This window comes from Prionailurus viverrinus, chromosome B3 (assembly GCF_022837055.1).
Source record: "Prionailurus viverrinus isolate Anna chromosome B3, UM_Priviv_1.0, whole genome shotgun sequence".
In the NCBI taxonomy this organism is placed as follows: domain Eukaryota; kingdom Metazoa; phylum Chordata; class Mammalia; order Carnivora; family Felidae; genus Prionailurus; species Prionailurus viverrinus.
Window position 1 is genome coordinate 13,958,186 of NC_062566.1, and position 26,919 is coordinate 13,985,104.

A 26,919-nucleotide genomic window follows, 5' to 3' on the forward strand; every position below is an offset into this window, starting at 1 on the left:
TTCCAAGTTCTTCCAGACAAGCCAGCCGGATAAGGTTGACACTAAACCAAGTTACGGAAGAACACGGCAGGTCTGGGTTGGGCCATCTTTCCCCTTTCTGACACTCTGTCCCCTGGCATCAGTGTCCTCAATTCTTCTCCTACCCTCTGTCACAACCTATTCTCAGGGAAGGATCCGACCCATTTGTTCACAAAGGGCACAATGACAGAGAAGGCCATGTGGTACTCTCCCAACCTAACTTTGTATGGTCATCTCTCCTTCTCCCTCCATGTCAAGCCCAATCCAATGTGCAGTGTGTTCTGTTTCATCTGTCTCCAAAGTGTAACCCGTGCCTGATGCCTCTCAGTGCTGTGTGGGATCCCCTGGAAACAGAGAAAAGTCTGTGCGTTCCTGACTCTGGCTTTGCTTCAGGCTCACCTGAAGCTTGTCAAAGACTCCACTTGCCTACTTAGACCCACAGATTCCACTTGGAGTCCTGATGTACAAAACCAGATGTGCCAGACAGCCAGCAAGCCTGGGGGAGAGGCTGGGGCAGCTTGGAAGGTGTGGCCACGAAACTGGCCAGGGAGACATCGAGGAGGAGCGGGGACCAATCCTGTCAGCAGCGCCCTTGGGTTCTGCTTACTACAAGTTTCTAATTTTTTCCTAGCAAGCCCTTCTACTTTTATCATCAATTTTAAAACAATCTTAATAAAGGGAAAAAGGAAATTTTCAAAAACCCCACATTTTTCATAACCTTACCCCAAAACCAAGGGAACTTTCATGGAAATGGAGAGAGGATAACCACAAGAGCCATAAAAGGAAGCCTTGAGGTTTCTTGTTTGTCTGTTTTTGTTTCTTTTTGTCAAAGATGACCTTTGAGTGTTTTTGTATTCTTTGGGTAAATGCCCAGTAGTGAGAATACAAAAACACTAATTCAAAGAGATACATGCACCCCTATGTTTACAGCAGCATTATGTACAATAACCAAGCTATGGAAGCAGCCCAAGTGTCCATCTGTTGATGAATAGATACAGAAGATGTGGTATATACATAAAATGGATTATTATTTGGCCACAAAAAGAATGAAATCTTGCCATTTGCAACGACATGGATGGAGCTAGACAGTATAATGCTAAGTGAAACAAGCCAGTCAGAGAAAGACACATTCCATATATTCCACTCACATGTGGATTTTAAGAAACAAAACAAACAAACATAGGAAAAAAGAGAGAGACAAACCAAGAAACAGACTCTCAGCTATAGAGAACAAACTGATGGTTACCAGAGTTGGGGGGTGGGGGGAAATAGATGATGGGGATTGAAGAGTACACTTGCTGTGATGAGCACAGGGTGATGCATGGAAGTGTTGAATCACTATACTGTGCATCTAAAACTAATATAACAATGCATATTAACTAACTGGAATTAAAATAAAATCTTTTAAAAAAAGATGACCTTTTAAAAGACTAAGTAATAGGCAGTAGAAGGTGCAAGAAGTAGCAGCAGAGAGAAAAACAAACAAGTAAAATTAGGGACATATAGATGCTCGCCGCTCTGGTATGGATCTGACCCCAACTCAACATTCTTGATCTGACACCCCTTCCATTTAAATAACCAAGCTGGCCCAATGCCTTGTTCCAGGGTTTCCCAGAGTGAGCAACTGAAGCCTGGGCAAAAGGAGAAATCACACATGACCACAAGTCTCACAGTCAAGAACTAAACAGAACCAAGAAGATGGTGCCCACTTCACGGGTGCCATCTTGGGGATAGCCAGCCCTGTTGGCTGACAGGAGCATTGTGTATTCTCTCATCCCATGACTTCCCTGAAGGGAAACAGGTGATCTCAAATGATGGACCCTGCAACACCATCCATTGCATCACCTGAGGAAGTGGGAGGAAATGCAGTCGCTCACAGAGGACAGAGGCAAGCTCAATTAGAACCCTGGCTTAAAAGGGGCACGGGGGTGGCTCAGTCGGTTAAGTGTCTGACTTCGGCTCAGCTCAGGTCATGATCTCACAGTGTGTGAGTTTGAGCCCCACGTCGGGCTCTGTGCTGACAGCTCGGAGCCTGGAGCCTGCTTCCAATTCTCTGTCTCCCTCTCTGCCCCTCACCTGCTCACACACACACACACACACACACACACACACACACACACACTCTCTCTCTCTCTCTCTCTCTCTCTCTCTCTCATCCTCAAAGTAATAACAACAACAAAAAAAATTCTGGCTTAAAAGAGTCAGCCAAAATTTGACTCTTCTTTCTCCTTCCTGCCAAGGTTGTTTCTCAGAAGAGAAAACACAAGCCATGTTGCTGCAGGGGCAGCTTCATATTCAGGTGCTCCCACCGCAAATTCATGCCAAACCCACTTTCAGGGGCTGTAGGATTCAAGTGAGGTCCCAATGCAACTCTATAGTCTCTAGTCCATTCCCTTTCCGCCGCTTGTTCCTCAAGAGAAGGAAGGCTGTGTGGACCTCTGTGACCTGGTGTGCTTTGTGCCTGTGTGCTCACAAGCTTCCCGTCCTGCAACATGGTTTTTACTGTTCTGCTATCACCATCTTGAAAGTCTTTGTCATGTGGGGTCCCGCATTTTCCTTCTGCACTGGGCCCCACAATTTATGTAGCTAATCCTGTGCATAACCGATTGCCTTGGCATACAGTTGGGGCTTAATAAATAGTGGCTCCTTTATTATTGGCAGACATACATTTCCAGACCACTTTCAACGTGCCCAGCAAGCTTCCTGGTTTGGAAACCCCAGGAAAATGTAACGTGATGCTCCACAGATACTCACTGAGCCCTCACCATGAGCAAAGCCAGCCAGAGACCCTCTTGGTCAAAGTCTGAAGAGAAGACGATTCCCAGGGAGTGGGATGGAGTTACATGGAGGGGAAGGTTCAGGGATGGCAGGAGGTGTACCTGTGGTTGAGCTCCAAGCTGGCCCTGCATGTTTGCTCCAGGTGCTTCCCAGGAGCACAGAGCTGGGTTTGGGGGGAAATCCTATTTTCATGGCTTCCTGAGGAAGATGCATGGCCAAAGGTAAAGCTGTGCCAGGTGCTGAAGCCTCCTGGACCCCAGTCCTCTGTGTGGGTCCCACATGGTCCCAGACTCAGTTCACTCAGAGGTGTTTTCTAGCCCCAGACATGACCACAGCTGCCAGAAAGCCAGCTTCTGTGGCTTCTGGCTCAGCAGCTTTTGCTGGACATGATGTCATGCTCACATCTCTGCGGCTGGCCATCTGTAGGGCTGGTGGATGTCCAGGAGAATGCACTCTAGGGCTCAGCCACAGCGCATAAGGGGGGGGGTGCAGAGAAGAAACCCTTGCATTAGCCAGTCTCAGTCCCAGGACTGGGGGACACTGGCCCCCAAACACCTCCTGGCCTGTGCAAGCTGTGATTAGACCCTCAGCTCAGATTACTCCAGGAGGAAGGGGCTGTTTCTCAAGAGCAGCTGCTGTCTCGCACCCAATTTCCACGTGAAAACATCAGCCCGTTATTATCCCAACCTAGGAACTGCAGCTCTCGGCCTCTAATTATTAAACAATGCCTCGCAGCCAACTCGGCTCCCAGCCCCGACTCTGGCGCTGCCTCCCCTGTCCTTCTGGGAGGCCTTGCATTTAACAGCTGCAAGGACCCAGAGAGCGGGTTGGGCACTGGCCGATTCGGTCCAGCAGCTCCACAGAAGCAGGTGAGAGGAACACCTCGACTGCTCAGGTAGTTCATCAGATGTCAGCATGAAACCGGGAAAGAGAATCCCAGCCCCAAGCTGGCCTCAGGGAACCGAGACGTAGGATGCCTTTGCATTGGTGCTGCCTGCAGCGGAAGGAACCTTGCTTTTCGGGGCCACCAGACGTCCCCCCCTCCCCAGCACCCATACTCAGAACCACCCCATGTATTCAGGACCACCACCCCCGGCCCCCCCAGGTGCTTAACCAGAAAAAAAAATTGTAAACTGTTTTATTGTGATTACACAGAACATAAAATTTACTCTCTTAAAACGTTTTTCAAGTGTACAGTTCAGTGATGTTGAATGCATTTATAATGCTGTGCAACTAATCTCCAGAACTCTTTTCGTCTTGCAAAACTGAAACTATATCCATTAAACACTAGCTTCCTATTCCTTCTTCTCTCCAGCTCTACACTCTGTGTCTAGGAATTTAACTGTTCTAGGTGTCTCATGTAAATAGAATCATACGACATTGGTCTTTTTATGACTGGTGTATTTCACTTAGCCTAATGTCCTCCAGGTTCATCCATGCTGTCGCATGTGACAAGACATACTTCCTTCGTAAGGCTGAACAATGTTCCGTTGCATGGATGGACCACATTTTGTTTACTCATTCATCAAAAGAAACCTGGGTAGCTTCCACTTTTTAGCTATTATGAGTCATGCTGCTAGGAACATAGGTACACAAATAGCTCTTTGAAACCCTCCTTTCAATGCTTTTGGGTATATACTCAGAAGCAGGATTGCTGGATCATACGGTAATTCTGTATTTAGTATTTTGAGGAGCCTCCATACTGTTTTCCACAGCAGCCACACCATTTTACAGCCCCACCAGGAGTGCTCAAGGAAGGGTTCCCATGTCTCCACATCCTTGCCAACACTTGTTATTCTGTTTGTTTTTGGTAGCAGCCATCCTGATGGGTGTGAGATGTAGAAAACCAACATGTTTATACCAAATATTTCCAATATAGTAAATAGGCTTGTTGGAAGCAGGAAAAAGAAAAGAAAGCCAGAAAGCCTAACTGGCAGCCTTCTCAGGCTGAGGGTGCATTCACGTCTGCAGATGGCATTTTGTGCAAGAGCTCATCCAGAAGCTTTGTCAACACCGATTTCAGTGACCTTTATTATTGCCTCTAGACAAAAAAGGGGAGGGGAGCAGTGGCTACTCTTCCCAAACCAAGACCACTTGCCTGTGCTTTCTTGACCCAGCCAAGCAATGAAACTTCAGGGAAGACACTACATGGGGAAAGTTCTCACGAACATCAGAACCTGTACATTTTATATAGTTTTGATACAAACCACTTTCAAAGTAGTGACCTTGGAAGTTTAGCATTCCAAGGGTGGGGTTTGGAATGATGCATCTACGAGGCAAAAATGCCAGACTGCAGGCAACCATTGGAAGTTAGGAAGAAGGAAAGATCCTTGCCTAGAGCTTCCGAGAGAGCACAGCCCTGCCCACACCTTGATCCTGGACTTCTGGCCCCCAAAACGGTGAAAGACTAAATTTCTGTTGTTTTGACACACCCAGTTGGTGGTAATTTGTTACTGCAGCCCTGGCAGACTAAGATAACATTGCTGCCGCCTATGTGGAAACAAGGCTGTCCCTGGTTTCTGTTGTCCACTGCTGGCCCCTGGTTTCCCTCTCAGTCTGGAAAAGTCCACCTCTGTAGTCTGGAAAGAAGCTCAGCTCCCTACTTCAAGCAGAACCGCCATGTGAATTCCCCAGGCATCTCTGCCCACTGCTGTTGTCCTGAGAGGGTCCCGTGGATGGGGTTGAGCACAGCACATGTGTGCCGACGTGGACCTCCTCCTACAGGAACTCGGGGTATCCGCGGCCCCCATAATAGTGTGTTTAAGCCAGTTTGGAGGCAGCCTCAAACACGAGTTAGCTTTTTCCCAGTGAACATTATATTTGGTGCAGGGGAGAGGTAATAGATGAATTGCTTGGGACTCCTGGATAATCAGGATTTCAGTACTTTTATACTAATAATAGCAATAGCAGAAATTATGGCTAACATTTATCATGCCCTTACTCTGGGCCAGGCACTGTGAAAAACCCTTCCCAGGGATGCCTGGGTGGCTCAGTTGGTTCAGTGTCCAACTTCAGCTGAGGTCATGATCTTGTGGTTCGTGAATTCAAGCCCCACATCAGGCTTTGCACTGATATTGCAGAGTCTGCTTTGAATTTTCTGTCTCCCTCCCTCTCTCTCTCTCTCTCTCTCTCTCTCTGCTCTCCCCCACTAGCGTTTTCTCTCTTTCTCTTTCTGTCTCAATTAAATAAACATTAAAAAAAAGAAAAGAAAAGCATTTTCCCACATTCACTGAATCCTCATAACTCAGAGGTAGGTACTATCATTTATCCCCATTTTACTGATGAGGAAACTGAGGCTCAGAGAGGTGGTCCCAGGTCTGATTTCCAAGCCTGAATTCCTAGCAAATAGCCCTCTATTCCCCTCCAAAGAGGGAAATGTCTTTTCCCCATCACATTTCCAGCTACAGACCAAATCCAGCTGTACCTGGTCACAAACACAGCAGCATCCACAGGGGGCGTATCGTCCTTCCCTCCTGGAACCTGATTGTTGCCGAGGTATCGGGCTCCTCCATATTCCTCATTCTGCCAGTGACAGAAGCTCTCCAGGGACCGCTCACCATGGTGCCCGATGGACAATTTGGCCTAAAGTAAATCAGGGGTGGGGGAGGGCAGTTAAAGAAGCAAACACCCAGGGAAGCCTGAGTTCATGTTCAGAATATAGTGTGGAGACAGCTGCTTGTTGGGATGTCATTCGATGATGTGCTTCCCCCAGATACAAACCTAATGCCGGTAGGAAGATGGAAGATGCAGAGACCCAGAGAGAGGCCACCAGGGCCTTATTTGTAAGTTCAAATGAAGACCATGTTATTATTCTCTTTTTTTTTTTTTTTTTTTTTTTTTTTGGCAAACTGAACAGTGTACCCAACCAAGCATTAGTCTCCCATTATCAAATTCATTGCCTGCCTCTGCAAGGCGACGTTATCACGTGGGAATGCACTCAACTGAAAGACCAGAAAACAACTCTACAGTGAATCCAAATTTGGAAGCTCCAGAGGGCTTCCAAAGACCTCCCCATCCAGATTGCACACATGAGATGTGCTAGGGGTGGAGGGAGGATGTGCACAGGTCCACTGCTCAGGGCTCCCTCGAGATTCCAAGCAGATTATGTGCACAGCAAGCTTCGAGTCACAGTGCCTGCCCTCCCTTCTCTGGACATCCCCAGGCCCTGGCCCAGGGCATGCTGTTGCCATCTGCAAAGCCAGGGACCACAGAGGAGACTGAAAACCTCCTGAGCTCTCAACAGCAAGCAGGAAACTTCAAGACCAGTTGCACCATCTGCACACTCTAAAGGGCACCCCTGGGGACTTACAGGCCGTTGCCGTAGCAGGACAAGCTTGGTAACTTGGATGTTCACTTTACTTCCAAGGCTCTGGTGCTGAAACATATTGTACACCTGTCAAGAGAGAAAAAAGAAATGTGGTGTAAATATAAAAATTAACAAAAATACAGCAGTATCCTGGATGGGATCCTGGGACAGAGAAAAGATGTTAGATAAAAACTAATGACGTCTGAATAAACTATGGACTTCAGTTAATCATAATCAGTCAGAATGCCAAAAAAACACAAATAATCCAAGGGGCACATGATGTGAACAGACATTTTTTCAAAGAAGACATATGGATGGCCAACAGACACACGAAAAGATGCTCAATCAGGGGAAATCAAAACCACAATGACATATGACTTTACACCTGTCAGAATGATGAGTATCAAAAAGACAAGAAATAACAAGTGTTGATGAGGATGTGGAGGGAAAGGCACACTGTTGATTGGAAATCAGTTGTTAAAAAGATATAGGACAGCAGATTCTGAAAGGAGGAATGGATATTAGACGATTCTGATAGAAAACTCAAAACTCCCATTCTTGGCTTTTATGCAGGAGGTTGAAAGGGACCTTCATGTAGGGGAGGGGGGAGGTCAATGCCTGTAGCCATCTGCCATGTGCCAGCCTGTGTCATCTCTAACCCTCATCACAACCCATCAAGTTTTTTCTCTTTGACATTATCTCCACCACCCTCAGCTCACCAAGATAACACCACCTGCTCAATACCCCCAGTCAGTTAACAATGACCCCAATTCATATCCAGGCTTGTCCGGCCAATAAGACCATATTCCTTCTTTATTCCCTAAAGTCCTCATTCCAACCATGGCACGTCATGGAGATAGAGGCACAGCAATAAAAGAGGATTTGTCCCTCAGTTTTGCACCTCTTGTTGGTAGAACCTAATTATAAGGACCTCAATATCAAAAAAAATCAAAGGAAAGCGTTTCAAGGGGAAGAGAGATAAGAAATCTCAAACAAGGCAGAGGAATCAAAGTTGACCTGGATGGGAAAAACCCACTGAATGTGAGGATCCATGGGTCCCTTTCCTGTAACATGGACAAAGCAGGAGGTAGGGGGTGCCCCAGGGGTAGATCATGTAGGTGTTTAAGATATAGAGAGAACAGGGAGGAGAGCCTTTTGAAAAAGTGCACTTTGCCCACTGCCCACCCCCTTCTCTGGCAACCAGCCATCGCTTCCTCTGTACCTAGGAGTTCAGTCTTCTTAGATCCCACATATAAGTGAGATCATACAGTTTTTCTTTTTCTCTTATTTCACATGGTTTTGAATATTCTACTTTGTTTTCTTTCTGACAGACACAATCTAGGAGGCAGAATTTTGCAGCAGGGACATTAGAACTTTCTCCAGCTGGTACTGTGTTCCTTGGTACATTGGTGGCAACATAAAGCAAGCACCAGAGCAGACAGGGCAGTCACCGTTAATTCAGGCCACATGAAGCTGGACACAGCGTCTGGCATACAAACGTCAGAAGCCAGGCACGCATGATGTTTGAGCATCTGTGTGACAAAGGAGTTAGCTGTCTCATTGCTTAGATCTTACTCTTTGAAAACTATTATTAAAGCAAAATAAAATCTTTGTGTAATTTAATATTCTTTCCCACAAGGAAAAACAGAACACGTTTAGTTGTTCTGTTCTTAATCCCCACCCCCCATTTTTTCTCCTCAAGAACAAAATAGCAGTTTTTTTCTTTTTCTTTTTTTTTCACACTGGACCATCTGTAGGCCAATTCTGAAGTCATGTCTTAATTACCTATCCCCAAACCTGGGTGAAGAAGGGGAAAACACATAACTTTTTCCTTGTTTTGATATTTTGAGAACCACCCAATGGCTGCAATTCAAATTTTTCCAGAAATATTCAGCAGTAGGATTGGGCCCAAACTGGAAAACCTCAATTCAAAACATGAAAAAAAAAAAAAGTAAGAATGAAACCCTGAAGTTCTGAGGGAGAAAATGCAAGTTGCACAGGGGTTCAAGGTGCAATCTACTCATCACCTAAAATGTCAACCCCAGCCAAAGATGTTAAAAGATATTGTTTAAAGAAGGTTTAAAGGAATGACACAGTAAAGCACTTCTCAACAGTACTGAGACACAGCACATAAAGGAGGCATAAAGAATCTGCATGAAATAGTGCAAATTTCAGGACAGCAAAACTATAGGAACAATCTGCCTCTCCAGAACGTTCCATCTCCTCCTTGCTGGGCTGATGACAGTTCTGTGCATCCTGTACAACCATGAGCCCCAAAGTCTCAGTCGTTTCCCATGGGGTAAAAAGGATGTGAGACAGAGGGGAAGAAAAACCTTCATACTTCAGGGTCTGGGAGGAAGGGGTGAGAGATGGGAACTGCTTCATGTACAGAGTTTCAATTTTGCAAGATGACAAAGTTCTAGAGATTTGGTTGCACAGTGTGAATACACTTAACAACACTGAACTGTATACTTAAAAATGGCTAAGATGGGGGGCACCTGGGTGGCTCAGTCAGCTGAGCATCCCATTTCAGGCTCAGGTCATGGTCTCCTGGTTCATGGGCTGGAGCCTCACATCCCACTCTATGCTGACAGCTCAGAGCCTGAAGCCTGCTTCCGATTCTGTGTCTCCTGCTCTCTGTACCTCCCCCAGTCTCTCTCTCTCTCTCTTTCAACTAAACTTAAAAAAAATTTTTTTTAAGTGGCTAATATGGTAAATTTAGTATGTATTTTACCACAATTGGAATTTAATTAATTTTTTTGGAAGAAGCTTCATGCCCTAGCAACATTCTCTAGCAAGACCGAAGGCAGACATTTCCCCTTGATGTGTGCCTAGGGTATTCACATCCAGGAAAGCAGATCTGGGAGCCTGACCACAGCTAGAGCACCTCGCCACCTGGTGGGCACCGTACCATGTTCCCACAGAGCTCAGCGGAGCACAGGATCTCCGTGGAGACCCAGAGCCAAGCCAGGAGAGCCAGACGAAAATCTGATGGCAGCCACAAACACAAAGCAGCAGGCCCCAAAGACATGTAACGAAGTCTCCTCGTCTTTTTTTCCCCATGGAAATTCAAGCTCAGGAGAAGTCCTGGAGGCGGCAGCCATACGATGTTTAGGGAGACACCTGGTTGGGCAAAGGAACAGCACCGCCAATCGTCTGGAAATTCTGTCTCCGGCGTCCAGCTCTGGCTGCGTCCTGGCAAGTGTTCAGAGCCCTGACTGCATTTGTCACATTTCCTTGGCAGCCTGGGGGCCAAGCCGGGTAGACCCACTGCCAGCACCACGATGCAGCTCTCCTGCCTGGGCGACTTGGGGACACAGGCAGGGAGGGGCAGACAGGGCCAGAGAAGAAGCAGGTGATGGGGACACACGGAGAGGAGCTGTTCAAGGGCCAGTGCAGGGGTTTCATAAGAGCACCACCTACCTGTGCTACCTGGAGCCTCCCCAAGGACAGACAGGGACCGCGGATGACACCCTCCAATCACATTGGGTGCCCATTCAGACCCCCATGTAGTAAAGAACTCTTTCTCTAGCACAGTGCCTCTGAGTGGGGTCCCTGAAGCAGTAGCACCTGGGCATTTGTTGGAAATGCATTCTGAAGCCCACCCCAGAGCCACTGAGCCAGAGACCCTGGGGTGGGCCCGGCCACCTGCAGTTTACAATCCCCCCAGTGGCTTCCCAGGGATGACTGCTGGCGTGTGAGGACCGGGGAGTGCTCTAACACTGTGACAGTTTCTCTGGGCACCAGAGAGAGGCTTCCTGTCTGTTTCACATGGTAATGGGGTGAAATTGATGTCATTTTTCCTCCAAACAGAGCTTGCCTGGAACACCACAGGTTTTCATCTCACTCCATGGTTGTTAAGGAAGCTAAAAACAACCAAAGCTCCGTCGAGGGGCCCCATTTTCCAATCTGGCTGCCCAAACCCAGGGTTTCTGCTGTCAGCGCCACCTGCTTCCGCCGGCAATTTGTTCTTGAAAATATTCCTGCTCCTGTGTCGTTACCACCCCCAACCGCTGGAAACCCGAGATACATACATAAGAAGGCACTTCAGCACATTTGAAAAACTGACAAAAGCCAGGTCCAGAGGACCACTCTGCAGCCTGCTGCTGGTGGAAAGACCCAGCCTGGCAGAGGTCTCTCCCTCCGTGTGCACCCGTGCACATGAGCAGTTTGCTGGGGACACAGAGCCTGGGGCAGGACTCCAGTTCCTGGGATAAGAGTCAGGCTGAGGTTTTTGTTTTTTTTGTTTTTTTTTTAATGTTTATTTATTTTGAGAGAGCAGGAATGAGCTGGGGGGGGGGGGGCTGGGTAGAGAGAGGGAGAGAGAGAATCCCAGGCAGGCTCTGCACTGTCAGCACACAGAGCCCAATGCAGGGCTCGATCTCACAAACCATGAGACCATGACCTGAGCAGAAATCAAGAGTCAGAGCGACTCTCAGTCTTAAGCGACTGAGCCACCCAGGCGCCCCCAGAGGGGTTTTTAAAAAACACAAATCAGCACATGCCACTCTTCTGCTTAAACCCCTACAAGTAGCTTCCGGTCGTGCCTGCAGCGAAGTCCACTCTCCATGCCCTGGTGTACCAGACTGTGAGGTCGGCCAGCTGCCACGGTCTCTCACTGTGTCCCCTCCCCCATCACCCACCAGAAACCTCCTCTTTCTGTGCCTCCCAAATGCCAGACTGACTTCCACTGGCTGGCTCCTCAGTGCCTCTTCCCTTCTAGGGGGAACATCACTCATTTCTCACAGAGATGTCCTGACCGCCTCACTCGCTTGCTATCGCCTGGATCTTCATATCGCAGTTTATAAAATTCACACACAAATATTACCGATTGTCAAGTTGAGCGCTGTCTGTTGGTCCCAGTGCATGAGCTCCATAGGAGTGGGACCTGTCATGGTCCCTATTCTAGCCCAGACCCTAGAAGAGTGACTAGCACACATGAAGTACACAGTAAAAAGAGCTGAATTAGTGAGTGAACTTTCTAAATTGCAGTCAATACATATGACATAAAAGTTACCATCTTAACGACTATTAAATAGTGTTCAGTAGTGTTAAATGCATTCACTTTATTGTGCTATGATCACCACCATGCATCCAAGAACTCATTCATCTTGCAAAACTAAACCCTTGTCCCCATTAAACACGAACTCTCCATGCCCCCTCCCCCAGCCCCTGGCAGCCCCCAGCAGCCCCCATTCGACTTTCTATCTCTATGAATTTGACCTACTCTGAGGACCTCATATAAGTGGAAGCATATAGTATTTGGGTATTTGTGACTGGCTTATTTCACTTAATAGAATATCTTCAAGATTCATCCACGTCATAGCCTGTATCTGAGTTTCTTTCCTTTTTAAGGCTAATATTCCATAGCACATATAAACCACACTTTATCCATTTATCCATCCATGGACACTTGGGCTACTTCCTCCTTTTGGCTGCTCTGAACAATTCTGCTGTGAACATGGACATACAAATATCTGCCTATGGCCCTAATTTCCCTTCTTTTGGGTATATACTCAGAAGCAGAACTGCTAGATGACATGATAATTCTATTTTTACCTTTTATTTTTCTGGAAGAACCACTGGTCTTTTTCCCATAAGCACTGCCTCAATCTACCGTGACACCAACACACACGAAGGTTCCATTTCTCCACATCCACTCGGCTTGCTATTACGTAGATTTTGAACGTAATCTCGATCAAAACGATAGAAAGGCAGAGAGAGATACAGGCTTCCAGTTATGGGAATGAACAAGTCAAGGGAATGAAAGGTACACCATAGGGAATATAGCCATTGGTATTGCAATAGTGTTGCGTGGTCACAGATGGTAGCTATACCAGTGGTGAGCACAGCATAAATCACCCAGTTGTCAAATCACCATGTTGTACACCTGGAACTAATGTCACATTGTGTGTCGACTCTACTCGAAATAAACAGATAAATAAATAAAAATATCCTAAAGGTAATGAAGTGGTATCTCATTGTGGTTTTGATGTGCATTTCCCTAATGATCAGCGACACTGAACATCTTTTCTGGCTCTTATCGGCCACTTCCAGATCTTCTGTGGAGAGATGTCCATTCAAGTCCTTTGGCTGATCTTTCAATCAGGTTGTTTATTTTGTTGTTGACTTTTAGAAGTTCTCTATATTCTGGATATTGTCAAATATGTATTTGCAAGTATTTTCTCTCATTCTAGGAGTTGCCTTTTTACTCTGTGGATAGTGTCCTTTGATGCACAAAAGTTTTTAAATTTGGTGAAGTCGGCTCTACCTATTTCTTCGTTTGTTGCCTGTGTTTTTGGTGTCATGGCCAAGAAGTCATTGCCAAATCCAAGGTCATGATGTTTTTCCCTATGCTTTCTTCTAAGGGTTTTATAGTTTAGCTCTTATATGTTCAGGTCTTTAATCCATTGCAAGTTAATTTTTTGTATATTATATTAGGTAAAGATCCACACGTGCCTGTCACCTTGAACAGGTGCCCCTATACTTGATAGCCTTTTTTGTCCCTCATCTCCTGCATTATTGACTTTTTTGTGTTTAGTTGATTTTTTTAACAGTGAAATTGTTTTAATTCCTGTCTCATTTTCTCTTCTTATATTCTGTAGCTATTTTCTTTGTGTTTACTGTAGGGATTATACTTAACATCCTAAAGTTATAATACTCTAAATTGATTTTATACCAGCTTAAATTCAGTAGCATAACAAATCTCCACAGCAAAATGGTTTTTAAAAAGCAAATAAATATGAAATTATAACTCAAGATAAGGACCAAGTACAAAAGCAGCCTGCTATGATAAAGAAAACAAGTTGGCCTTGGACACTTAAACTGTCCAACCAACTCTTGATTTTAGCTCAAGTCATGATCTTGAGGTTCGTGGGATCGAGCCCTGCATCAGGCTCTGCCCTGAGAGCATGGAGCCTGCCTGGATTCTCTCTCTCTCCCTCTCTCTGACCCACTCACACACTCTGTCAAAGAAAAGAGAAGAGAAGAGAAGAGAAGAGAAGAGAAGACAAAGAAAAGAAAAGAAAAGAAAAGAAAAGAAAAGAAAAAAAGAAAAAAGAAAAGAAAAGAAAAGAAGAAAAAAAGAAAAGAAAAAAGAAAAGGAAGGAAGGGAAAGGAAGGAAGGAAGAAAGAAAAGGAAAGAAATAAAGAAAGCTTAAAAAAAAAAAAGAAAGAAAACAGGTTGGCCTTTTCAGAGGGGTCTATAAGGAGAGCCCCTCTGAGGGGATATTTACCCAGAGGCTTTAAAGATAGAGAAGCTAGCTTGATAAGGAGTGGGGAGAAGAGCATTCCTGACAAAGAGAGGCCAAAGAGAGTGAGGGAAGAGCCTGGGGCAGCTGAGAAACAGTGGCCCATATGACAGTTTGGTGTTGAGGTGGAGAAGTGAATAAAGTCCAGGAGAATCAGGCAGGTCTCCACTGCACAGCCTGGGAGGGCCATGCAAAACAGGGACATTCTGCATCAACTGCACAGGAAGCCACAGAAGGGCTTAGGGCTGCTTAGTGACAAAGTCCTAACTCTGTTGGATGAACCTCTTGCTGGCCATTCTGGGACAAGGATTCAAGAGGGAAGAAAATGAAAATGAGGAGCCCAGCAAGGCGGCTCCTGCAGTCGTCAAGGCTAAAGGTAACAATGGGCAGACCAGGGTGGAGAGGGAGAGAAACAACAGGCCCCAGACACGCTTGTCACCTTGAACAGGTGAGACAGGGGTCCCTCCACCCTGGTGTTGCGTGCTCGCCCCGCTATGTACTCACTCACTTGCCATGCACCCTGACTGTGTCACTCCCCCCGCAAGGCTCCACTTCCTTCTCTGTAAGATGGGCAAACAATGAAATCCACCAGGTCAGATGATGAGGAGAAAAAACCCAGCCACTCATCATGGACATCCACTCCTTTCCCTCCTCTCAAACACGTGCCATCAGGCCACTGACGGACACCGATCTAATTCACACGTCACAACCATGAGACGCTATGAAAACTGGGAGTCGACACGTGACACCAAATTCCCCCAGCTTTGAACGTGTTTTCATATACCAAGTCCCCACAAGTGCCCAGAAGCCTGCCTAGATTTAGCCTCAAGGGTCAGAGTGGCAAGCGTGGACTGGCAGGTCTCTACCCAGAGACCCAAGTGAGACCCAATGATGCTACTTCCCTCAGCCTGGAGAGAAACGTGTTGCAAGGAAGGTGGCAGCCACTCCAGCAGACTCTCCCAAATCCATGGAAGCTAGACACACAGAGCCATTTCCATCCTGCAGCCCCACAGTAAACACTCTGGCGGGAGAGAGATGGGCTGGTTGGCCTCACCTTCCCGCTCACGGCACCTGAAGGCTTGGCTAATGACAGGGTTCGTCATCCCGACCACAATCCTTTCCCATCCTCCTGGCTTAAAGATCATCTTACTTCCTAACAGAAATCCCCTGGCTATAACAGCCACAGGAAGAACAGAATTCTTTGGAATTCTTTCAAAACTAGGGTTTTGAGGGACTGAAGGGTGGTAGTGGTGGAGGGGGGTCTTGTTCCGAACAAGGGGCAGCGTCTGAATGCAACCCGTCGTTAAACTTGCTGAAGAGCTAACCACCACTAGAGCGACGGAAACCAGTGTTCGGTGCTGAGAGTCTGTGTGACTGGGTCAGGAGACTCCGTCTTCATTTGCTCTCTGGTCTCGCCACCCCAGCCAAGAGCCTGCACGGGAGGTGACTGGAGGGCTCAGTATTAGCATACACATGCCATATGCCTCTCACCACAGCGGCACTGCTCTTATTAGGCAGGCCTCATCAGAAAACATCTAAATCCCAATTTAATGTGGCTGGCCCCAGATTTGCCCTCAGCGATGGGATCTGGAGCCTCCAACGTCTTAGTACAAGCAGTGGAAGAGAAGCCAAGGCCGTGGAATTAAAGCCAAGCAAGAGGACCACTCAGTCTCTGTCCTTCAGCCTTACAGCTTTGGGGGGCGGGGGGGGGGGGTAACACTGCCACGTACCTCCCCCTCCCTGCCTGTGATAAAAAAAAGAGCTGCCGCTGTGCTGACGATAAAATTATGAAAGCAAATATCAAAGTAGAAGCTTTGCCTCATTACTACTTTAGTTGCCATAATGAGTGTTTACTCTTGGCACTCGTACTCTGGACAATTAAAAACAATAAACGAGATGAAATTAACTACAGATGAAAGGGTCTGTGTGGAGCCAGCCCCACCAGCCGTCCTCCCGGGTTTCCTTGGGGCAGGACAAAGCACAGCAGCCCATCATTAAGCAGCCACCAGGAGGACTTGGGTTTGTGCAAATGAAGAACTCAGGCATATTTCTCAGAAACCCAGGCCAGCACCTCCCTCCTCCCTGCCTGACCCCTGCCTCCACCCTCACTCCTGCCCCCTAGCTCCCTCTCCCCAACACGTTCTCCAACTCCAATGCCCCCCTCCCCCAGGCGGGGCACAGCTGCTGGGGCCGTTCCTCCCTTCCCCCTTCAGCGGCCCCACTGCTCAGGATGTCTACCAGCTCTCCCCAACTGTTCCCCTAAGGCTTCCCTATTCCCTGTTGCAGCCACATCATACCACACACCACCACCACCCCCCCCCCCCGCCCACAAATGCAGCCCCTGTTGCACCTGCTGCGAGACCTGTCACCCCTACCCTGATCTTGCAAACCCTTACTCTTGCTCAGCTCAAAGGTCAGCTCTTTCCCAAAGTACCCATCATGCAGGATGATCGCTCAGCAGCCCTCCACCTGGGCCCAAGTGGCCCCTTGCAGATAAATCTACTGTAAGATGGTGTTTTATCTGTCTGCCGATACCACCACCTCCCAAGGGAAGGACCAGGTCTGTTGTGCACCTGTATCTCCAACACCTAACGTAGTGCCAGTGGTCTTCAGAGATGCTTGTTAGGAGAGCGGATGGATAGGTAGAATTGGGATGCATGCAAAAGTCTTTCTGTGTCTCCACTGTGAGGAGTGCAGCCCCTCCCCTGCCCAGCCATCATGTGAAGATTTCCCTCTATCCTCATTCATTGAGTCAGATGTAGACACAGGCTTCCGAGCTCCTTCCCTGGTACACTCAAACAGATAACCTCCCCCGGCGCCTTCCCCCAGCCCTCACGGCACACAGCAAGAACCGATTCACATTAAAATTTGATCCTGATTCTTTCTACTAGACCACTGACTCCTTAAAACGGGCGCTGACTCACTCAACTTCAAATCCAGGGGGTCTAGCACTCAACAAAGGTTTTGGCAAACCTCTGATAAGAGTGGCAGGCAGGGTACAACCACGGGGCAGACCCAGGCGCCAAAACTACGCATGAGGGCAGGGGCGATGGGTGGGCCCTCTCCCTTGGGAAGCCCTTCAGCTCCCTGCTCAGGGGTCACAGGGCTGTGTGTGTCTCCAGCCCTCAGCCCAGCTTCTTCCTTAGCTGGGGAAAAGACAATGACAGAGCATTCATCCAGGAGGAAACAGAGCCCCCCGGGTCAGAACACCGACTGGAGACTCACCATGTTCATGACCGTGAGGATGAACCTCTGGGCGGCCTCTGCCCCGTGGTACTGCACCATGTCGGCATCGGCCACCACCAGGGTCTCCACCGTGTGCTCGCTGGTGAGCTGGATGGCGTTCCTCCGCTCCCGCCAGTCCTGGGACGGCCTGCCCCTCCTTGGCTTCTTCTTTTCTAGAAGACAACGGAGACATTCATGCAGTCCTTGGCACTTTGATTTCCAAAGCCATAAGGTAAGCCGGACTTCTGTTGAGCCTCCCACAGAGAAGGGTCAGTCTCCAGTGGCCAGGAGATGGAACTCCACCATCATGGGGTGGGGGGTGGGGGACCTGAGCTCACTTGCTACAGGTGGAGCCAATGGGCAGAAGATGGCTCACACCTGTCCACATCACAGCCGAGGAGGCAAAAGGGACTGAATATCAGGGAAGAGAAAATCTGTCCCATCAGAGGAAGGTAGACAGCAGGACGCAGTTGGCGGAGGAAAAGGAAGCCTAGGCCCAGTGGGGAGAGATCAGAAAGCACCTCAGGTTAACGGCATAGAAAGGGTTCTACCCGCTGCTGATGGCTGGGACCCAGGGAGGTGGCATTCTGGCCACTGTTCTGAGAGTCATGAGTAAAGAGCCATAAACATTAGCAATCACAAAGCATTATTTCAAAGGAAAACAAAATATAATCAGAAAAAAATATTGCATGCCACACACATCCCGGCCAAAATGCAAGTAAGTGTGTCCTTTCCTCAACACAGGGAAAGGTTATTAATCCTCTGTTGACTCTTGGATTTTTTTTTAGATTATTTATTTTTGAGAGAGAGAGAGAGAGAGAGAGTGTGTGTGTGTGTGTGTGTGTGTGTGTGTGTGTGTGTGTCTATGTGTGCACAGAAGAGGGCAGAGAGAGAGGGAGAGAGAATCCCCAGCAGGCTCTGTGCTGTCTTGACACGGGGCTAGATCTCATGAACCGTGAGATCATGACCTGAGATGAAATCAAGAGTTGGACGCTTCACTGACTGAGCCACCCAGGCGACCCCTCTTCTGACTCTTTAGATAAACTGATGCCCTGTAAGATCTCACTTTGATAAGCAGGTGTTGTTATTAATTAGAGCCCATATCACAGTGTCTAGGCATTCAAGCTGCCATGCGAGGGCAACCTAGACTTTGTTGGTGAAAACCCCTCTGATCGACACCAAAGTGTGATATGAATAGTGTGTACTTTCAGGATCCAAATGTAAACAGAAAGGCAGTGCTTAAATTTGTTAGCTATCATTCCCATTTTTAGCACTAAACCATACAGAAGTCAGCCCTGCTACAACTTTCATGCAGCAAACCCAGCCCCATATGCACAAACTGGCTTCATAAAGTGACCTAATCATTCCAGGGCCCCAAATGCACACTACGAAATAGCCCAAGATATGGGTCATAATGAACAAACAAGAATACTCTGTATGATATAATTTACAATCATGAAAACTGGAAAGCAATCTAAACATCCAACCACAGAGAGAGCCAGCAATGGGAACACAATATGTAGCTGTGAAAGGCATGTTTGTGAAGGTGATTTAGTGATGTAGAGAAAAGCAGGAATAAATCTGCATATACAGTTCGGTCCCAATTCTGCAAAGATTCAGCACACAAGTATCTTCAGGTGAAGGAGGAGGAGGAAATAAATTTAAAAATAAAAAATAGACAGATAAACAGATGGACAGATAGACAACCAACCAACCTGGGTAGAACATAACTAAAACATGAATGATAGGGAACATATGATCTTCGTTTTTCTTTTCCATTTGTAGTTTTCAAATGTATATAATAAACTAGAATTACTCTATTCACTTAAAATAATAATGTTGAGTTTGAGAAAAATACAGAGGTCACTTTTAAACTCTCAACAATACAGAAGGCATGGGGGAACAAAGTTAGCCACAGAAATACAAGATGAAAAACATGAATGCCTTGGCCCCACAGGATGGGTCTCTCCTCGCCCAGAGCCAGGCGCACCTCCACCGAGACTTCTGGGCCTCAGCAGTGGAATGAGGGAAAGAAGAGTCCATTTCAAGTCAACAGGCAAGGTCCCAGATGGCACTGCCTTGCATGCAGTCAGAATGAAAGAGGCCGCTTGTTAAAAATCTCTTTGTAAAATCTATACCCACATATCTATAAAATCAATACCCATATACCTATCTTCACCAACCAGATCATCTCTGAACGCAAGGAAGATGGACCACACATGATCTTCAAATTCTGGGCTCAGGGTGCTTGCTTGCTGGGTGCTCACGGCCTGGATCAGACCGATCTGTCCAACTTATAAATTTGCAACAAACCCCCGTGCTCCCATTTCAACACCGTGGAAGTGATGGGCTACCAAGCAAGAGCTCTGCTGTCACGAGCACACCCACGTGCTCCCAGGCAACCAGCCAGGAGCCACATGGTGCTCTGTCTCATGGTGCTAACTCCCCTCTTGGTAACTCCCCTCTTGGAGTCACCAACTCCTGTTCTCACCTGCAGATTCCTCCCCAAGTGGGTTGCTCAGTACTTCTCTTTGCAAAGTGTCCTATATTTTCAGGTTCTCACATGAGAAGAGCTACAGTTTCAGCGTGGCCCTGAGGACACATTGGCAATATCTCTCTGGAAGATGGCGAGCTCAAACACGTAAGAGCTGAACAGTCTCGAAGAAGAGTAGCCCATCACTCCCAGACCAGAACGGCAGGGTTGCTCCCAAACATTCAACAGATCAAAATGCTGCACTGGAGCATCAGTCTTTCAAGCACAAAGTAGGACTCCTAAGACCTGCCCCTCCCTCCCTGATGGGCCACAGAGAGCTAATAAATAGGCTGTCACAATGGGCACGATGCTGGGGGTTGGCATATGCCCAGAATACTAAGTAACAGGTACAACACAATGGTCAGGTGCTCTGTGGTTGTTAAAGGATTTTCACTAAGATGGTCTCATTTCTTCCATTCATTGCCCACCCCACCCCCCAGCCCCTGGCATAGGACTTGGTGTGAAATAAATATTCATTGAATGAATGCACACGTGAGTAAATGAATGAATGAATGTATGGATAAATGAATGAGTGAGTGGAATCTCTGTTTCCCACATAACAAAGCTGAAGCCAAGTACTGGGCAGTGGTGAATTCGGCCCTAGAACCCAAAGCTTCCCCCCTCGGCTCTGACTCTCTCCAGCTGCCCTGCCTATGTGTGCCAACATGGTCCTCATTGCCATCTGAACTTAAAACATAACAGTAGGAGGGTTGAAGAAAGCTTAGTGGGAAAGGATTCTGTGTTGAGCATGATGAAACTGACTTTGCTGCTGCATGCTGCACACACAGCGTGCACAGCGACTCTGAGCAGCCTTCAGTGATAGTGCTCCTTCCCCTTGGATGGTCTCTAGCTTGTTCCAGGCCCTGCAGCAGCTATAGCATAATTATCCCTCCGGGCTGCCTGCACTCCCCTCACTGAGCGTTGCTAATTTGGTCTGTCAGGCCAGAACCATGCCAGGCTGGCTGGGGACTCAGAGACACACCCCAGTGCTCTGTCCTGTCCCCGCATTCAAGGGCAGAAGCCTGACGCCTTGATCCAAACCCCTGCAGCTAGATATGTTGCAGGAATTCAGAATTTTTCAGATTTTGCAAGGCCATGCGGTGCGTGTGCCACATACTGAATAGTTTCCCTGAGGTCTAGGGCAGCGAGCGGTCATCAAAGGCACTATTAATTCTGCAGAGAAACGAGAAAAAGGGGGTCAGGAGAGATGCTCCATAGCCTCCTATCAGGGCAGGGCAGGTCTTCCACAAAATGAGTGTCGAAAATCCTGGATTTGGGAGTTGCAGATAAGAGACCAAGGACCTGTATTCCCTCTCCATGCCCGTGTCCTTCCTGGGGGGTAGTGGCAGAGGGGAACAGCAGGGTGAACGGAAGCTTGCCTCCTCCCTTCTTCTCCGCCACTCTACCAGTAGCTCCACGATGGTTATTCCTTCCCTACAGCGAGAACAGAACCGTAATACATTTTTACCTTTAATGCCACGAACTGCATACATATACCCTAACAGACACGCTTCATCAACACCAATATTCACGAGTTGTAAGTATCATGAAAAGGAAGAAGAACAATACCAATTTCAGAATAACAAGGGTGCTGGATCCAGATCTCATGGGAGAGGTCAAAGTTCAAGCTGGGCAGGTGTGCAGCCATCTGCGGGGCCTTCCATGCTGGGCTCAGTAATACGCCATCTCCAGCCACTGTGGGAACGGCCCTCACCCCTCTGATGAGGACAGACCACAGCCTGTGGGGCCCCCGGCCCTCTCGGGCTGCTACAGATACCAGCGATCATTCTAAGTTCACCCTGTGGTCTTGTTTGCCAGCACACTGCTGGAGCTGGTGCTGACTGGGTAGATTTTCAATCTCTGGCTTCATATTATTTTTCTTACATTTATTTTCCCTTTGCCCCAATTATCCATTAAAAAAGAAAATTCTATGTGCTTATGGAAGATACTCCAAGTCTTTTTTGTTTTAATTTTTTTAATGTTTATTTATTTTTGAGAGAGAGAGAGAGAGCCTGAGTCGGGGAGGGGCAGAGAGAGAGAGGGAGACAGAATCTGAAGGAGGCTCCAGGCTCTGAGCTGTCAGCACAGAGTCCGGATGTGGGGCTTGAACCCACAAACCATGAGCCGAAGTCAGATGTTTAACCAACTGAGCCACCCAGGCACCACCCTCACCCCCAGACCAAGTCTTTTCTAGAACAAGAGGAGGAAGAGAAAAAGACAAAACAAAGGGCATTCTATGCGTGGGACTTTTAGAATATTCACATCACTATTTATCATAAGAATTTGGGGTTACTGAAAATGTTGAGCAAATACATAAATTGTCATTTTAGTTATGAGTTTTCCTCTTGGCAAGCTAAAAAAAAATCTTAGTTGTAAATTAGCAAACTCCGCATGAATTAAATATTTCTTTAGTTTAAAAATAGAGTATTTAGGTATTTCCCAAGGAAAAACAACACACGGATCACAAAATATTCTGTGTGAGAGTTTAACAGCCAGAAGTCATCCCTGAATTGCTCCGTGATTCTACCAATTTCATTTCCAGGGAAGACCTCAGGTCACCTTTGTGCCAAGGGAGAGGCAAACCAGCTTGTGCCAGCAGGAGAAGTTAGAGAGAAAACAGACATGGCAGAGGAAATGGGGGCAGCTGCCCAAGGCCACTGGGCCCTTCGAGACCAAGGACAGACAGCGCTTCAGGCCGAGAAGTCCGAGACTGGTGTCAGTGCTAGGAATTGGTCCAACATGCTTACAGAGTTACAGGAAAGATTCAGACTTAACCTTGTTGTCATGCAAGCCAGAAACGTCAACTTTTCCCACACATAGCACTCAATGTCCAGATACAAGAATGTCTGCACCTGGGCACACGGGCACAGCGGAAGACTCCAGAACCAGACATTCACCTAGCCGCGCTGACCACGGGTTTTCTCCAGCTCTCTTGAGCACAGGGTAAAGGCAATCCCATCAGAAGCCCTGGGTGCCATTGTGACATGTTGCAAAGTATTTACCTGTGGTCAGAGGAAGGCTACCCACCCCTCATTCTCATCTTGAGATACAGATGATGGGTGATTTGCACCCAAACCGCTGAGACCTTTCTAAGCCCTGGGGCAAGGAATCCCTTCCAGTGCTGGCAGGGGGATCCACACTGGCAGGACGGGGGCGGTGTAGGCCCCACTGTCCAGAGTGAGCACAGAGGGCAGGGAGGTTTGCTCCCTGAGGGCCACAGAGTTGATAAGAATTCAAAGGAGGACTGTGGTCTGGAGCAGACCAGAGGGCATGCTCAGCTTAACCAGGAGCCAGTGGGTGGGATGCTGGGCAAGTTGCAGACTCTCTCCAAGCCTGATGTGACCATCTTTCCAATCAGAATAACCACACCCACAGCCCCGGTGTGCAGTGATTAAGTGAAATGTGTATCAAACACTTACTACATTCCCTGGAATTTTATGAGTCCTCAATAAATGGCACCTGTATTATGATGAGGCGCATGCTGACGGTGGCAGTGGGCAGTTGCCTTGTGGTTAAAGATGTGGTTTTAAAGACAAAACACATGAATTCCAATCCTGGCTCCCCGATTGTTTTGTCTGACCTAGGATAAATCTCTCACCCTCTTTTAGTCTCCGATGACTCATCAATGAAGCAGGGAGAATCATAGCTCCTTACCCAAGGGGCTGCTGTGGGGCTGAAAGGAGATCCCAGATGTAAGCCCTTAGCAGAGCGCCTGGCTCATAGTAAGTGCTCAGTAAAGCTTAGCTTGACTGCTGTTGTTCAAGGAGACAGAGGAGCCTGCGGAAGCTGCAGCTAGGGTATCCCCCCAGGCGGGTCGCCTGAGTCTTCCTCTCAAAGCTGGTGAGGAGGAAATGAGGGAGCCACGGGAAGTTCAACAGAGGGAGCACACAGTCCATGCTGCAGTTAGGAGGAGGAGGAGGGGGCAGGCCCGGGCTCACCATCACAGGAACACAGCTGTCCACAGAGAAACCTTCTGAGACAGTAAGACAGTCCTCCCAAGCCACAATTTGGGTGTGAGGATTTTGATTTTTAAGATAAGGTTCCCCCCAGGGAATCACTTTGGTGAGAACCTTCTTGTTTTCACACCTGGTTCCTATGCGAACAAACAGCCCTAGGCTATTCGAGGGCACCCTTCAGAGAATCGCTCCTAGAGAGCAATTATTCCATCTGAAGGTTTTCTGGAGGAAACGCACCAGCCAAGTGTGAGCACTGGGGACAGATAAGATCACACCTGCCTTGCCAGCATGTAAGGAACACAGTCTCTGTGTTGGGTCTCCGTGTGCTCCCCTAGCCTGCAGCTAAGGTCCTGACCACAGCCTCCAGGAGCCAGGCTATCACTCCCCATGAGGAACTGATATGTGTGGGACGGTGGGATGGTGCATCCACTGCAAGCGGCATTTGGGGTCTTCTGGCAGAGCCAGCACCCCATGAGGTGACATCCCCTGGAGCGGGACAGTGACATACCTGGATATCCCAGCTCGGTGCAAAACACAACCTTGCACAGTCTTTGAGGGCTGACAGGTGAGTTTCCTCCCTCTGAGTGGCATGAAAAATAGGCCAAGGGTGGAATTTATAAAAACAGCCACTCCCTCAACTTCCACTGAAATAGGAGCCAGCTCTGGCTGATAGAACACCGTGTGGGAGAAATGAGGACAGAGAGCGAGAGAGACTCTATGCACCCTCACGATTTACCGCTGAGCATAAAAGATTTAAGGTGACGTACCCCCAAAATAGATTGAAATTAAATTAGAGACATTAATAACCAAAAAAAAAAAATCCAAATATGCTAACAAGGTCACTATGGCAGCTCTGGTGATAAAAATCACTGTGGCGGAGGTGGGGGTGGGGGCACCTGGGTGGCTCAGTGGGTTGAGCAGCCAACTCCTGGTTTTGGCTCAGGTCACAATCTCAGTTTGTGAGTTCGAGCCCCACATCAGGCTCTGAGCTGACAGCACGGAGCCTGCTTGGGATTCTCTCTCTTTCTCTCTCTCTCTCTCTCTCTGCCCTCCTGCAAACTTGCTCTAAACTACCAAAAAAACAAAACAAAGCAAAACAAAAAAACCATCACTGTGGGATGTTAGCCCAAGGCACACAGAGCACCAGGCACTGCTACCCACACTGCTGGTTTCCTCTCCTCGCAGCCAGAGTCACAGATGAACAAGCCCAGGCACAAAGACGTTTGTTAAATACCTAGCTCTGGGCCTTGAACCCACTTCATGGGGATTCTAGGGTCAATGGTCCAGCCCGTCCATTCTGCCTCAGAATTTGGTTCTGAGTGTTCTGAAATGAGGGAAAACTTTTTTTTTTTTTTTTTTTTTTGTAAAGGTAAACATGCGTGCTTGTGAGTTTTCTCGCTCTCCTCTGACAGGTGGAAAAATACCATTCCTCAGGGAAAAGCAGTATTGACCTAACACCAACCTCTAAAATAATGATAAAGATACCAATAAGACTTCACATGGGGTCCTCTTGGTGATGTACAAGGCAGTGATGTTGTTGCTGTTTTTTAACATTCATTTTTGAGAGAAAGAGCCCAAGCAGGGGTGGGGGCAGAGAGAGAGGGAGACACAGAATCTAAAGCAGGCTCCAGGCTCTGAGCTGTCAGCACAGAGCCCACGACCTGAGTCGAAGTCAGATGCTGAACCGACTGAGTCACCCAGGCACCCCACAAGGCAGTGTTTCCAGTAATGTCTTATGGCAAATGTGATCATGAATTCTGTTCACTTCTATTGGCTAGGAACCTTCTGCAACACCAAAGAGCCTAAAATTAAACACGCATCAAAAAGAATTCCAGAAAAATCCTACCCTGTGTCCCAAGGCAGCAGCCTTAGATGGTCTTTCTGTCCAAGGAGGGCCGGGGAGCCAGCATAACATGGGGAGGGCAAGAGTGGGGCAGAATCAGAAAAGGAGGACAGCAAGTGGCCTGGGTTAGAAAGGATGTGTGAGATCAAAGATGGTGACAGTAGCTTCTGGAATAAGAGAGGTGCTGTTTGGCAGGTAAGACCCACTCATTCGCCTGATGGCACAAGCCCCAAGAGAGGTCTCCCTGGCAACCCATCCAAGGCACCAAAGGTGTGTGGCTCCCCCCCGTGTAGGCTGCCTGGGCTACCATGCAGGACATGTGAACAGGTTGTTTTTAATTTTTTATTTTCTGGACTGCCATATCAAAAGCTCATTCAAATCTATAGAACACACCTAACTGTGGGAATAACAGAGCCTCCCAGACCAGATCAAGCAGGAGAGTGAGGCTCTGGGGTCCACGAAGAGTGCCTGAGAGCACCCCACCCCACCGTGGCCTGTTGCTGGTGGGAGATCCGGTCAGCCAATCTCAAGGGTCGATGCTTGCCTACTGGGGTCGACTGTGAATTCACGAGCCCAAGCTTCACCCTCTGGACCCGCCACAGTGCCTACGTGGCCCTGTCTGGTGCACAGTAGGAATTCCAGAATTATACTTAGCTGAATGAATTTCGTTAAACTCTTTGAACTTCCTAATTAATATCAAGATTAATTTTTAGGGAACTTAACATAAATGTTCCGGAATTATATTCTCAAAAGTGGCTTCCTCCACCTAAGAAGGAGGTGGCCAACCTGTTCCTGAGAGGCCCACAGCTCTGACATCTGATAGAGCTGGTTGGAATCTGCCCATGGACTTGCAGGGTGACCATGGGCAAGTTCCCTCATCAATAAACCAAGGTGATAATTACTCCTCTCTCTTAGGGTGGATGTGGGTAGTAACTAAGATGTGTGCTCAGCCTCCAACATGGGATCAGATATAGAATACCACATCCAAGTCATGCCGCTAGTCTTATTTC

General features: G+C 47.7%; 1 protein-coding gene across 4 annotated transcripts in view; it reads right to left on the reverse strand.

The window, feature by feature from the left end:
* Positions 1–26,919, reverse strand: part of ADAMTS17 (ADAM metallopeptidase with thrombospondin type 1 motif 17) — a 352,557-nt gene that overhangs the window by 271,465 nt on the left and 54,173 nt on the right. For all 4 annotated transcript variants that reach the window (XM_047864329.1, XM_047864330.1, XM_047864328.1 and 1 more), the window contains exons 4-6: positions 17,578–17,750; positions 7,106–7,189; positions 6,221–6,378 (exon numbers count right to left, since the gene is read on the reverse strand). In XM_047864329.1, the coding sequence (XP_047720285.1) occupies positions 6,221–6,378; positions 7,106–7,189; positions 17,578–17,750 (415 nt within the window). The remainder of the gene's footprint in view (positions 1–6,220; positions 6,379–7,105; positions 7,190–17,577; positions 17,751–26,919) is intronic.